This window comes from Parasteatoda tepidariorum, chromosome 7, assembly GCF_982258835.1.
Source record: "Parasteatoda tepidariorum strain Cologne lab strain chromosome 7, Ptep-v5.0, whole genome shotgun sequence".
In the NCBI taxonomy this organism is placed as follows: Eukaryota; Metazoa; Arthropoda; class Arachnida; order Araneae; family Theridiidae; genus Parasteatoda; species Parasteatoda tepidariorum.
In genome coordinates this window covers 64,460,855-64,477,195 of record NC_141761.1, presented here as the reverse complement: position 1 = coordinate 64,477,195, position 16,341 = coordinate 64,460,855, and the positions used below count along the sequence as shown (strand labels likewise).

Sequence of the window (16,341 nt, the reverse complement as noted above, 5' to 3'; positions counted from 1 at the left end):
CATATCAATTATAAAATTTTGCTGTGTAGTATGTTATCTAAAAGTAATGAAGGTATAAACTATGTATCTATTATTTGAGAATAAAGTTTTCAAACAAGGAACTTATCATTTTGGAATTCTCCGGGAATCACAAATCAGGTAAGTGCAATGATTTTTACAATAAAAAATTTGCTTGTAAATATTTTTTTTTTTCATTTGATGATGGTTCTCTACAGAATGGTTTTTTACGTCTGATTAAGAACTATAAGAATAATAAAAAAAGAAACAATATGAAAGTTTTTATTTCAATGTAAAGAATTCTTAAAATCGTTTTTTTTATCCTAAGAATTCTTTATTTTCCATTTTTTTAATTTATAATTTTTTGATAAAAATTGTTCTCAAAATACTTTTGAAAAATTAAATGGTATAACATTATGTGTTTATGTATACTTCTTGTATATTCCAATGTTTGAAATAATATGATTCAGAAAAGTATGGAATAAAAATTCTGTACTTACGTATTAACGCCAACGCCGCTACAGATTTGGCGGTTTTTAAGTTCCGCCAATCTACACTTAAAATTTTTGCGACAATTCATAAAATAAAACACTTTATTTAAAATCAAAATAGTTAATCGGATTTCGGTGGAAAATGAGCCGATATAGAGTTTAGCATAGATTCAAAACAATCATATCGCCATATGAACTCTGATGAATAAGATTCTAAATGAAATAACATCTCCAAAACGTACGTTTACCAAGATAAAGTTTTATGTTGTGGGAATTGGTACATTTTCGTTTTTTCGGTAAAATATTTCCCTCCTGAAAAAATAAAATTGCATCTTGTTTTCTTTTTGGCAAATCCCAAAGACGAATATTCGTAGCACTAAAAATGGCGACAAAAAATAATTGTTTTTTTTGTTTTTGTTTCGACAGCATTCTTTATTTTACGTTTCTTAGTTTCTAAATAATGATTTTTATTGAAACATGAAATTTTTTGATAAAAATTGTTGTCAAAAAACGTTGTTTACAAAATTAAATTTCATAAAATTATGAGGCTTATGTATACTTTTTGTTCATTTTAATTTTTGAACTAATATGATTCTTAAAACTATAGAATCTAAAGTTTAAATGGGCCTTTCATGTTATATCATTAAATTTAGTCATGCTATTTCTCGGGCATTAGGTATACATATTTATACTCTTATAAGAATATACATATTTTTTTCTGTTAATGTACAAATATTTTTCCGATGTGTTTTGGATGTTCCTTCTCTAATAAAAAGAGATACCATTTTGTTTTCGGTTGTACAAGAAAGAAGATCAAGCATTTTTCTTTTTTAAATTTAATAAGCCACATTAAAGAAGGAACGTTGCAATGCTACACGCTACATTAACGACGTCTCCAGAGTAACTGAATGACGGTTCATATAGAAATCGCAGGTATGCGTCTCATACAACAACGCCCCCTATAGTTCGTTGCGATCGCGAATACTAAATCCGTGGTACGACCAATAATTAAGAAATCTATTCTCGTTTATTTTACTTGCCTGTGCTCACCTGACAAAAAGAAACGCGCGAATTGGGTATAATATAGCCTACGTCACAGGTTGTGTTGTTCCTACTAAATTTAACCCATCAACGGCATTTTCTGCGAGCCTAACTTCAAGCCACAAATAAACAAACGAAGTGTTCGATCGTTTAAATAGCTGCTCGCCAGATTTTATTGCATTATAAAGAAAAGTTATTGAAACTAAATACAACTAAATAAACAACAACAACTAAAACAAATAACAACAACTACTAATAACAATAACTAAATAAACCACAACTAAATTCCATTCGTTTAGCATTGCTTCATATGTTGTTCCTACTAAATCGAAGTAGTTGTGTTTTTTTCATATTATACAGAATTGTAATTAAATATTAAAGTATATGTAATTTACTTTTCTAAAAGAATAGAGCCATAAGATAGAAAATATCACTGTTGTTATCTTCAAGATATTTGAAAACTGAATCGTTTATATCAAAATTTAAAGCAAGGGCTAGCTTTTAACCAATCAGAAAATTCCATTTCGATTTTCGCTGATACCGCTGGAACGGCTTTTCGCAGAATGTTCTAATGTCGACAGAAACCTTCCTCGTGTTTTGAACTATCTGTATGCCAAGTTTCATAGCTTTCTGTCATTTGGTTTAGGAGTCTATAGAGGACAAACAAACACACATTCATTTTTATATATATAGATGACCGTGAACTAAAATTGAAACAACTTTAAAATAAATTTAAAAAAAAAATACTCGCATTAAGTTTTAAATTAAAAATCAGCATGTCAAATTTCAATTGTCTAGTTGCATTTCAGAGGGCCGTAAATTGACCATCCTGTTTTTTTTTATATTTCAAGTTTAACAGTTGATAATTTTTGAACTAATATTTGAATCTTAAGTTTTTTATTTCCATAGTATTCCTTGAGCATTTTATAACACCCCTTCGTAATTTCCATGCAAAAAAGAAAAATTAAAAAAATATGCTTGTGTTAAGTTTATAAACATATGACATTTGATATGAGTCCTTCCAGCATATCAAATTTCAACTATGTAGTTGCATTCCTGTAGAGTTTGTTCTCAGTTGCAAACTCTAAGAGTAGGGGAGAGTGGGGTCAATTGTAACAGGGTACGATTGTAACAGAGCAAAAATTTCGAGTGTCGGGTTCTAGATTTGGTTCCTAGGTGGCGCATAAGGTGTATTTAATAAATCTACATGTACACACCTGATGGCAACCATTTTTATGTACTTTTGAAAGAGTTGCATCACAAAAGATATTTTCACGCCACGCAAGTACTTTTTTTGGTATTAGAATATTATATTGTAACAAAGTAATTTTGGTTGAACAAATAAAAATTAGTAACCGAATATGTAAGTGGACACTTTAATTAACATTTCAATAAAAAAAAAGATTAGTTTTGCTAATTAACTAGCATTGTTTTTAACAAATGAAGCTGAAATGGCGTCTTGGGGACAATTGTAACAATAAGTAAAGGGACGATTGTAACAGCTGAAAATAAATAATCTTATGTTTACAAACCATTACTTAACTCTTTAAGAACCACCAATAGTTTCCTATATCATTTATATTATGTTGCATGTGCATTATTTATTTGTCACCTTTCACAGCATAAATTAAAATTTTTAACCCCTTAAAGTTAAAAGTTTAACCCTTTAGGTTTCTGCTCATTATTATTTTTACTCCTAAAATATCACTACTATTTTGATCAATAAAAAAAATATATCACAACTATGATAATATGTATAATTAACTATGTTTTAGTTGAATTTATGAACTGTTACAATTGACCCCGTAAGTGGGGACAATTGTAACAACTGCACGACTGTCAAAAATTGTTAATAACTAATATAATAATATTTAAAATCAGGTATTTATTTTTTTTTCTAGTAGAGGATAGTCTACTTTACTCGTCTGTCAATTAATACTAATAATATATTGGATTTTTTGTTAGTTAAAAATAGTTAAGTAAAAAATGTTACAATTGACCCCACTCTCCCCTACTGCCAAAGCTGTGTTGAGCAACGTTTCGATGTCAGTCACATTTATGCCTGACCTCCAAGGAACAATGTCGTCAGTGAAGATTGCAATATCAACAAGTGTTGGTCTCACTTTCTCAATTCCTGTCAAAAACAGAGAGAAAAGAGTAGGGCTCAAAACTGATCCCCAGTCTAAATGGGTCAGAATAGGACTTGTTGAATTTTACTCTGATTGATCTTTGGTGCGGAAAGTCAACTATCCGTAGTAGTTTTACGTTATTAGATCAAGCAAAATAGGTTCTCAGTAGTTCATCCAATCATAATAAAGATTCACTATATTCAATTTCATTTGACATTATGCTGTTGCTCATAGAGGTCAAGATAGTCAGAATTTACTACCATCAAGTAATTTTCTCCTGTATTTAGAACTTACAAACCCTCTTTCTACAGTATCTATATTTAAACTGCACATGCTATGTGGGGAGGTTTGGTCCTCCGTCCTTAGCCGCCAATATTCGTATAGTGAAATTCATCTTAATTCATTATTGTTCGTATTGGCCGTTAATAAAAGTAAATGGATGAAACAAAATGAAAGTTTCCAGGAAATTAATATGAATCGTGAATATGAAAATCCAATTTATTAAGCAATATTTCTTGAAGATTATAGAGAATGGACATCAATTCAAATCATCATGATAATTACCAATTATCAAAAAATAAATCCCTTGAAGGGATCAAGGAAATATAACTTCCACATTAAGAAGTTTTTGTTTGTTAGCATTTCATTATGATTGCATATATTTTTAAACCGTTAGGATGGCTGGGACAGGAGCGCCCCAAAGGGGACTCCTAGTCATCACAAATTTTGAATTCCAAGTGAATATAATTATTTCCTACGGACGTAGAAAGTATGGGGAGAAGATCCATAATTTGGCGATTTATCATAATATATCATAGCCAAAACAAAGCTAACTAGCATATCAATATGGGTTTAAAAGAATACCTTGGCGATCACGAGTCGCCAACAAATTTATGAGAATTATTACAACCATGCAACCGAAACATTTAGCCGTTGGAAATTTAGACTAAAAAGTTATAAATAGATTTTTGTTTTCGATTGGAGGCGACAGTGAATTAATAAGTCTGCATAATAATGAAATAAAAAGTATCCGTTACAATGATCTAGAAGAGAAGAAATAAATATTTTATGTTCGTTTTAAAAGATTAAGCCTTTGATTTATTTTAAACATAATTCTATTAATAAAAAAAAAGCTTAAGTAATGAAAGATATTTTAAAAGATAGGAAATAAATATGTAATGCCAATTGTGGCATCACAAGCTTGGTGAAAGTTTTAATAGATATAAAATATATTAGTATAATATTTTTTTTACCCTTATTATTATGTTTGGAATCTATTTAAATTGAACCAATTACGATAATACCAGTAGTGCCCTTTAACAAATCGAATTGTACCTCATTGGGATTAATAAAAATATAAAGATCTTACCATATCTCCTACACGCATTAATGTCATTTATCCATTAAATTCGTTCTTTAATGTATGTTTCATTTTCTATATCAATTAGAACCTATTACCAAAATTAATTAAGTATCATTAGCGTCAATAATAAAGAATTTTTTTTCATTTCTCTTAAATGAATTAGTACCAGTTCTCCTTTAATTTCTCTTTTTACTATACAACTATTTTTATTTCAATTTGTACATAGCACCAAATTTAATTCTGCCTCATTGAAGTTAATAATTGTATTACAATTTTCACAACAAATTAATACTATTGGCTTCATGGCAATTTTTTTACGTTTGTCTTAATCTTAATAGTATCATTTTTCTATTAGTTTTACTATTTCTCCGTTTTAGGTTTTTTTTTTTTTTTTTTTTAGTGCATTTCAGTGAATAGCTCATTTATCTTGTTTTAGTAAGTAACTAGTACTATAAGTTCTATTCCATAATTAGTATGTTCCAGCATCTATTTGCTTTAGTTTAAAAATTCATAGATCAAGCTAGTGAATAAAATGATTTTTTAAAAAACAACTTTAATATTTAAGATTGTATTTATTACTACATAACACATTACATAATCATCAATTAGTCTTAATACAAACGAATATTTTTTATTTTTCATTCTAATATTCGTCGCAAATGATAGAATACATAAGTAAATATTAAAATACGAAAAAAGAACTGTAGTGAAAGTAAAATAATTTAATTTTAAAATATATTTTTTCTTATGTATCAACCATATGTATTCTTCTCTACGTTACTTCCATATGTATTTTTCCTTATATGTCTTCATTCTATATCTCCATAAATAATAGTTTCACTCTGGTAGATTTCGAGTAGTTTATTGCCGAAACTGCATAAAAGCATGTCCTCTAACTCATTCTCGCTTATGCCACCATATATTACCAATTTCAACAAATTTAATATGTATTAGAAAAATATAATTAAAATAAAGAAAAACACAAACAGCATACAAATCAGTACACAAATGAAAATTTGTGACTTTTGAGAAATCGCTTTAAACATGCATCTTTTTCCAAACACAATGGAAAAGATATATATAAAGACATACGTTATTTTTTACACAAAAGTTTGAGCAGGTTCTTTGAAATTCGAATGGCGTTAACGTAACGCAAATGTAATGCAAAAACTCTCTAATAATTATCCTTTACACCGAATACTATTAAAGAGTTATTTTTAAAAAAGTATTATGCGATGAAATAATTTTCTAGAGTATTTCAGTGAAATTTTTTCGCACGAAACAGAAAAAAATCTCTCTATTTATTTCTAATGCATATGATTGATTTTAAATTAATAACTTCATTAAAATAAATATCTATTTTTCACCAAATATTAATCAAAAAATACTGTAATATTATTCTTTAAAATATATTTGTATTTTTAAATAATCTTGTAATATTATTTTTTTAGGACAATCTATTGTTTAATTTTCCTTCATTAAACCAAAATTTAATTCCTGATAATTAGTAATTTTAACTAATTAATGATCTTAAATTACGCCTATCATAATAATAATTGTTGGTCGGTTTGTAATGGGGCGTTTTGTTTCCTTGTTTCTTCATCCTCAATAGCCGAAAGTTACTTAATCATTAGTTACATAATATGTTAAAAGTACATTTAAACTCCAAGCTTTGCTATATTTAGACCATTTCTTCATAAAATAATTCTAAATAAATATCCTTTACGGAATTAAGTCTAAAGGCTATTGTTCTTAACGTTTTTCTAGATATTCTGTTTTCGTTTATCCTTTCCTTACAAAAGTATTCGAAAATGATGTCTTAGTCCGAGAGTCAATGTTCGAAAAATTTCTGTAAATTTTTCCATTTTATCTGAGGTACATGAACATATATATGAATTAAAAAGGTAAAGAAATAGTTTCCTTTTTTAAAATTTCGAAATAAAAAACTGGATTTCTATTTAATCGTGAGAAAACTACAATGACCTTTGTTGATTGTAAGTAATCATCTTCTAAATTTTTAAATTAATGCATTTAGTCATAATTAATTTCCTTACATCTGAGAGACATGATAAAAATTTTTTACTGTCAACGAAAGGATTAAGAAGAAAGTGTTTGTGCCTCTCTTTTCTAAGAATCTAATAAATTAAAAATTATATTCTATTGTAATTATATTCTATTCTATCGTATTAACAAACTCAGCTTTTATTCCTGACCACCCGGTTGCGGTTGCAGCTTTTAGACTATTAACGGGGCATGACTGCCTACAGAATCATTTATTTCGCATTGGACTAGCCGATTCACCTTTGTGTGCTGTATGTGATAGTGGATGGACAATGACGACAGAACATTTGGACGAGTGCGAAGCACTGACGGATTTTTCTTGTATATTTCAACGCTATTGGCAAGCAAGAAGTTTAATGGCCTAACGGCTAATGTAACTGCCATTTGACAAATAAAATAAATAAAATCTTTTTTTTATCAAGATTTTATGGATTTTTCAACTATGAAACTGAAATAATTAGGCTACACTGGGGTAATCGGGAAAAACAAATCTATTTTGTCCTAAAAATAAATCTGTTTTTTTCTTCTCAGCAATCTTAAATTATGTATTATCATTTAAAGGATGCTCTGGACAGCTTTATTTGTGAGTGAATAATCAGCTTCAGTAAATTAGAAATAAAATAACACCCGAAAAAATTGTTTTTATTAATGACAAAACATTGTACAAAAATACCAGAAACAAAACAATCTTACTTTTAAATACAACTTGCTAGCTTCTAAGTTAGTTGTACTTTTTAATTTTAAAATTAGGTTTTATTTGTAAATAAACGTACACCAAGTGTAATTTACCTTTAAAATTGCACACAATTTAACAAAATTCAGTCTTTATTAGTAAAATTACTATAAATTACGAGTTTAAAATAAAGAAAAAGAAAAAAAATTTTATTACGCAATTTTAAAATTATCCGTTATTTGATTAGTCGATCATTAGATCAAAAGTTATTCATAATAATCCATCTTTTATTATTAACATTTTACTAATCATAAGCTTCCAACTTTCACACATAAAATAATGAAAAATAATAAAAAAAGGAGTGTTTTTAACAACAGTTTGAAAATTTTTTCCACACACAAAGGGACAGACATTAATTTTTATATATATAGATGCATATTTATTAATATTAACTATGGTTTAAACCAACCGTCTTTTATCACCTTTCTCGGTGGCATTCATATTAGTATTATGTAATTTTTACTATCACATTTGATTCATTTCAATACAGTCTTTCCTATTAAATACTTTAAATTATGTTTATTTCGAAAACACCTTGTTTTTATAAACTCCTTATCATCATCTAATTAAAAGTATTTTAAATTAACCTTAGGTTCGCACCTATCTCGGTTGTAGTTATTCTAGCCTTATTTCGTGTAATAGTGTGTTTGAACCATTTAATAGCATGCCTTTTCATTTCAATGCTTAGATACGATATATTTATCAATATTTATTATATCATTTCAATATTATATATTTATCAATACATTCAATATGTAACTTAGTCTAGTACGTTTACTAGACAGACACGAGAGCACCATATTTTATAGATGTTTATAATATTCAACATTTCTTTAATTTTTTTATATAATCCTCTGCTTTGTATCTTAAATTTTCAAATATGATCCTCTTTTTCATTACTACTACCGTCTTATCATTCATTCAATATCGTTTCTTTGAATTTAAATTTTTATAGAAAAAAATATAATTATAAATTATAGAAATTCAATACTTGGTCTGTCAAAAATATTTTAATGTCCTGTTGAGACAGGTTTCTTTAAATCCAAGCTTTATATGTAACATTTAAGAGAGATACTCATCAGATAACTTCTCTAGTTTTTAGCTTACTAATATCCACATGTTGTTTAATAAAGTTAAAAGCCATAAAATGTATTAATATATCTAATTACACAAAATCTACCGCTTAAATTTAATACTGACTGAATATTTAAGCTCAACAGTAAAATATGTCGATGATTTAATGCTATTTAAGAAGAAAAAAAATATGTAGACTATTCTATAATTACCAATATTTATTTATATTTAATCGTTATATCCCTTTCAATAAGGAAGTCGTTTGCAATCGCAAGTTAAAACTTAAATGAGGAAAAAAAGCAAATATTTAGCAAAATTTGTTAGTCAAAAAAGGGAGGAAAAAAACAGTTTCATCGCCATAGCAAGCTTAAAGGTTGTTTTAACAATTGTATTTCAGCTTCCAAGACTTGTTCAGATCTTCAAACTTTGTCAAACGAACTTCTTTAATCTTTGTCAATTTTTTATAATGTTTTAATTTTTATAATATTAATTTGCCTTTCTATAGTGTATACTTTTTCGTACGTTTTTGACAGTTATTATAGAAATAGTTTTAAAGTTTATAGAAATAGTTTCAAAGGATTGTGAGTAAAATTGAAAGTTGCACTTGTTTCTTAATCAGAAACGGTCATTTCAAAGCATAAAAAAAGCTTCGTCATTGTCAAAATTTTTTTCAAAACATGTTTTGCTGTTAAAAATCAGTAATATTTACAGAAATCCCAGAAACTTTTTATTCAAATTTAGGAAAGAAATTTAATTTAAAGACAATAAATAGATAGTCTTTATTTTAAGAAAAAAAAAGGAAAAGAAATCTCGAAATTCTTTCTGAGAAATTAAAGATACATTCAAGAAAAACTTGTCTGGTATTCGTGAAAGAATATTCATCTACGTATATCTATTTATTTTGACGAAAAGAATATGAGTGTGGAAGATAAAAAGAAAGAGTACAAACGTGTGTCCGAGTTTTATGATGAAAAATCTTTGTTTATCACTGGAGTGAGTGGATTTCTTGGATCGGTAATTACAATTTTAGATTCTATTAATTTTGGAGATATTATATGCGTATTATACAATATATTTGTATATCTTTTCTTATATATATACATATATATATATATATATATATATATATATATATATATATATATATATATATATATATATATATATATATATATATATATATATATATATATATATATATATATATATATATATATATATATATATATATATATATATATATATATATATATATATATATATATATATATATATATATATATATATATATATATATATCAAGTATGTCTTAAACTAACCGTCTGTTAGCACCCTTCTCGGTGGCATTCATAGTAATATTTAATCATTTTTAATGTTATCTTTGATTCATTTAATTATTATAGTTTTCCCTATTAGGTACTCTAACTGACGTTTATATAAAAAAAACATCTTATTTCTGTAAACACCTTGAACCAATTAAATGCACGCTTTTTCATTTCAAAGTTTATATATTATATATTTATCAATATTTGTCATATCAATATTTATTATATATTATATATTTATCAATATTTATGATATCAATATTTATTATATATTATATATTTATCAATATTTGTCATATCAATATTTATTATATATTATATATTTATCAATATTTGTCATATCAATATTTATTATATATTATATATTTATCAATATATATTATATATCATTTCAATATTATGTATTAATCGATGTTTATTATATCATTTCAATATTATATATTTACCAGTACATTTAATTTGTAACTTAGTCTTGTACTTGAACTTGAAAACCACCAGAACACCATATTTTATAGATGTTAATCAGTTTCAACCATTTCTTTCTTTTTTTTTTTTAATAATTAATCTTCCGCTTTGTATCATAAATTTTCAAGCACGATATTCTTTTTTATTACTAATATCGTCTTATCATTTATTGAGCAATATTTTTTCCTTAAATTTTATTTTTTGTTTATAGAGTAAAAATACAATTAATAAAGATGATTTGATAAAGAATCATAGAGATTAAAGAACAGTAAGACGTAATATGAATTGGTCAGAAAGTAATATTTTACTGTCCCGTTGAAACATTATTTGCAAAACCAAGTTCAATATGTGACTTGTAAGAGAGATACACATTAAATGAATTCTCCGGTTTGTAACTTACTAATATCTACATGTTGTGCAATCAGATTACAAATCATAAAATTTATTGGTATGAAATCGAATAATATAAAATCTACCGCATAAAATCAATATTGACTAAATATTAAAATTGAATAGAAAAATGTGCTGATAATTTAGCATTGATTGAATTGAATTGAATATTGATTGAAACATGCAGACTCTCCTATAATTACCACCATTAATAATTACCGCCATATTTTATATAATTTCCAATAAGGAAGTCGTTTGGAGTCTCAGGTTAAAAGTTAAATAAGGAAAAAAAGCAATTTTTTTTTAGAATCATAATTTGACAGAATATTATTTTTAAAAAAAGCAAGGATTAAACCCTGTTTCATTACCATGTATTCTTAATAATTGTATTTTAGCTCCAGCAGCAGTGAAAAATTATATCAGAAACTAATTTTAACTGAACAAAAATATTTCCTAAAATCTGAGTGAACTTCATTTAATAGCCTGTTTCTGTTCAATTGAGAGAACTTTTTTTTTTCTTTTTCAAAAGTACGAAACTGAAAAGTGTTAACGCCGATTCAGTTTCAGAGATTTCCAAAGTATTCAAAAATGTTTTTGAAAATCACTTGTACCGCAGCTGTTCCAAATATTTAGAAATGTTTTGGGAGTTTTTTACTGTGTAAGGCTCTTTCAGTTTTTCGAATTTCAACAATATTTTGTATTGTTTTAATTTTAATATTAATTTAACCTTATACTATTACTATATTTCTATCATACTTCGTTTCTGACAAGGTTTCTGGAAATATAGTTTCAAAGACTAGTGTAAAATTCACTTGTTTCGTAACAAAAACGGTGCATTTCGCAGCGTAGAAAGTTTCATCATAGTCAAAAATATTTTTGTAATATTTTTGCCGTTAAAAATAATAAATGTAAGCAGAAACTTTAGAAAATTTTATTGACAAAACTAAGAAAACTAAGAAAAAAATTAAAACAATAAATAGATAGTCTTCATATAAAGCAAAAAAAGGAAGGGAAAAATCACGAAAAATTCATTAAATTACAATAACTTTCGAACATATTAAAATTTTGTCTGAAAAAATATTAAATTGATAAATAAGCATGACTCTTTCAGCACGTTTGATCTCAATTCTGTGGTTACATTTCTGCGTGTATGGTGAGCGATTCAAGTGATATTTTTTAGTACAATTTTAAACATTAATAATTATCCGATTAACTATCTCGGATAATCGTTATAATTTCACGTAAGTACATTTTGTTAATATGTAAAAGTCGATATTTTCCACAAAAAAGAACATTTTCCTAATATATATTTATTATAATTGTATGTAACAGCATTTTGTTAATAATCAAAAGAAAATAATCTGGATTTGAGGAAACAAAATTTGTGACACGATATGAAGATATAAGTGAAGTGTAATTTTACTCGTTAACGTACACGTCTATATTGACGTGATTATTTCTTTTTTTGTTCGTTCCGAGTTTGTATATACTCGGAATACTCAGTTGTTTTAAATTTAATTTTTGTGTCGTATTTTTGCCGAAAAATGTGTTCTTTATATTTTAAGATATCAGATGAAGATATGAAAAAAAAATCTTTGGGAAATTATCCTATTTTGATATGCAATTACTTGATCGGATTTACGCAAATAAGTTTTCATCAGGAGAAATTCTTCTATCCGAATCTTCTACCTCAGGGTCGAGAATATGGCGAATAAAGAGAAATATTTTGAAAAAAAAGAGCATTTGCCATATCAATAATTTTGGAACAAATCGGAATTTCGAAAAAATAAATGCGTTACGTCATTCATTTCCAAAAATTACTCTTTCAGCACGTCAACTCGGTAGTTGCATTCCAGTTGACCTCAGGATCACCTTTACTTCAAGTTTAACAAATAATGATTTCGAACTCCCTATCAATCGGTAAATCATTTTACTTAATGGTACTCTCCGCACAGATTTATACGCACCATCGTATTTAACGATCCATATAAGAAATGTATGGTAAAAAAAAACTTTCAGAATATGATAAAATTTTCCGTGTTTCCGACTCTATCGGGGCACAAAACACTCGGCAGTTTTCACCAAAGCGCTTTTGCAATCAATTTGTTGAAGTTCACTATAAAATATGGTCTTATAAAGTGTAATAAATTCAGAAAATGTGGTAAACTTTGGTAAATGATTTAAAATTTGGTAATTTTATCATTAAAGAAAACAAAAGAAATAAAAATAAAAATATGACCACCGAAGCCGACGTCTTCAGGGGGTACCGGCCTCGGTAGCCATAAAAACAAAACCATTTCTAATTGAGGGAGAAGCAAATGCCTAAATTAACTCCTTCAGTACCCAGACGGTTTTGTATAGAAGTCCAGGAAAAAAACATGCAATGCAAATAACAAATTAAGAAAAGAAACTCAAGCAAAATCACCAGAAAAATAAAAACTCACATAGTCACAGGTCAAACATCGATTTCACAAGCAAGCAGAATGAAAACTAAAAACTAAAGAAAACAACGCCCTCTATTACAATGCGCAGATGGAGAATAAAATGAAAAAGTCAAAAGAAAGAAATACGTAACAAATTAATGGAATGCTTAACTGGGGCTGCTCAGTAAGACTTGAATTGCGCCCTGTTGAATTGCGCTCAGTTAGACTTGAATTGCGTCCGATTCTTTAAATAAAGATTATTAGCAGCTGAGAATGTATTAAAAAAAGAAAGACAACAAATTATTTTGAAAATAATTAGCGAGAAAAATAAAATATTCTCACTGTTTTGTCAATACTATATTTTAAATTATGTTTTAGGCCAGACATTTAAGTTCACAGATCTGGACGGGCTTCAGAGTCTGTTCTTGGTATATGCATAAATTTCAAGAAAATCTACAAACTAAGCTGAATTATGGTTTTTGAAAAAGAACTGTTATAGCTGCTAAGAATGATTGCCCCAGAAACATAATTCTTTATTCTATAATTTGGTAATTTTATTTTGAATTGAAAATTTTGATGAGAAATATTAATTTAATTTTTTATAAATTCCTATCCTTTTCATAATATCTTAAATATAATGTTATTGAAAAAAATGTTTTTTGAGATTTTTACTTGACCAATTTCATATAAATAATCAAAATATTAAATAAATTAAGAATTATTGATCGGACATCGGTGTAGTTTAAAAAGTTATTGCTAGCTAGAGAAAAAAAAAAAGTTCCAACTTTTGTAAAAAGTCCTTAACTGTGATCCTCCCACGAAACACTTGTTGAGAACCACAGATAAAGAATTACAGCTATAAATCCCAAAGCTTCGCTCATTTTGAATATAACTTGATAATTTTTCTTTCAGGTTTTGTTGGGAATTCTTCTCCAAAATTTGCCTGAAATCAAACGTATCTTCATTTTACTCAGACCAAAGAAAGGGGTATTGCCAGAAGAAAGAAAGAAGATAGTATTGCAGAAAAAGGTAGACATTTTTACACTTGTTTAAGTTCAGAAATGTTTCAAATAAACCAATGATGTAATATAATTTTCGAGCTATAAATTTTTTTAAAAAGCCTTATTTATTTGAAAATCTCATCCTCCGTATAAAATGTGCGCATCAGAATTTTATTCGATGATAGTTTTAATTGACTGGAACTAATAAATACTTTAATGGTTTCCATAAGCAGGTAGGGATCAATAAATAAAAATTGTATTATTCAGATGTACTTAAACATTGTTGAGAGGGTGTTAATCAAAAATATACAACATTTAAAAGAAAAATGCTGATTAAAGAAAATCGAGGCACTTTGGAAAATGAAGTTTATATATTAATTTGCTTTGTACTAATAAAACACTCCAAAATCACCAAATAAATTTGAATGGGAGCCATAGAGGTGTGCAGAAATATTAAATACTTTTAAATCAATCATCTATATAATATTTATAGTTACTTCTTACTACTAATATTTATAGTTACTTACTATTTTATTTAAATTTTTTAAAAAATTCAATAGAAAAGGATAATTAATAGTACTTATACCACTTTTTTTTACATAAAATGAATTATAAATATTTAACAAGTACATTAAGGTTCGGAAAGAAATATATTAGTTACGATTTCGATGAAGAAAAACCTTTCAGAGCTTCATACAACATTTTCACTGTTTTTATTGCCTCTTAAACTAAACGCTAAACTTAAACTAATGCATATCACACGAAAATTATTGTCAACAAAACCGGCAAGTCAATCGTATCCCCATTCTCCACGAAAAATTGCTGGAAAATACTTGTGTAATACAGGAATCGCAGTTACCCGAAATATCAGCAACCGCTTCTCTCCTCTGAGAAAAAAATTGCCTATAATTAAGATCTTGGCCAAAGAAAATCTTGGCTCTTTGTTCGCCAAGATTAAGATCAACTCACACTTGAACCAATCATATCGTTTGCAATTTATGACATTTCTGTTTTATGTGATGACATTCATCATCATAGGATGACATTTATCCTCAATAATCATAGCGGAAATGGAGATGGGAAGATTGTTTGAATGAAATTTTTCATTGATGAAACAAACCAGTTTTGGAGTGTATAAATAACATTTATTTTAAATTGTATCTTTAAAAATACCGTCGTATGATGAGATGGAAAATTCAATGCAGTTGATTTACCGCAGCAGCACATAGTTTTAGTGGTGGCAAGGGTAATAAACTATTTTTTAATTAAAGTTTCTTTTTAGAATATTTATTCACCTTAAACTAATAAAACTCAAACTTATTGTAGTTTGTTCCAACGGGCAAGAATAACCTGGTTGGTAAGGCACCATATATGGCAACGTTACTTTTAAAAAGTAACGAGTAAACGTACAAGTATTTTTAAAAAAAGTAACGAGTAAAAAGTAAAAAGTTCTTATTTTAAAAAGTAACGAGTAAAAAGTACAAGTAAAAGTACAAGTACTAAACCAAAAAAGTAACGATTTAAAAGTATATTTCTGGGAAATCGAAAATTCAAAGTAACCTAAAATTTTATTGAATAATATTCTTATGTTCTTTAATGTTTTTGCAAAATTGTTGTTATTTATTTAATTATTTTTAATTTTGAAAGTTATGGACATTAATTTATTTTTATATTCGGATGAATATTATAATATAATTTTATAATATAATCGTATAATATAATTTAAAATCAAATATAGTTTTAATATCAAACTTTTTATGGAATTGCACGAAAAAGAAATTTTATCTATTGATTTAAATTTTTAGTTTATTATTCTTATTTATTTAAATTACCATTGATTTAAAATTG

At 26.9% G+C, this 16,341-nt stretch overlaps 1 protein-coding gene across 1 annotated transcript in view; it reads left to right on the top strand.

Annotated features, from left to right (window-relative positions):
• Positions 1-9,245: 9,245 nt before the first annotated feature.
• Positions 9,246-16,341, top strand: part of LOC122272127 (fatty acyl-CoA reductase 1-like) — a 102,203-nt gene continuing 95,107 nt past the window's right edge. The window contains exons 1-2 of the mRNA XM_087167950.1: positions 9,246-9,903; positions 14,405-14,521. Coding sequence (XP_087024076.1) covers positions 9,805-9,903; positions 14,405-14,521 — 216 coding nt within the window. The 5' untranslated portion in view covers positions 9,246-9,804. The remainder of the gene's footprint in view (positions 9,904-14,404; positions 14,522-16,341) is intronic.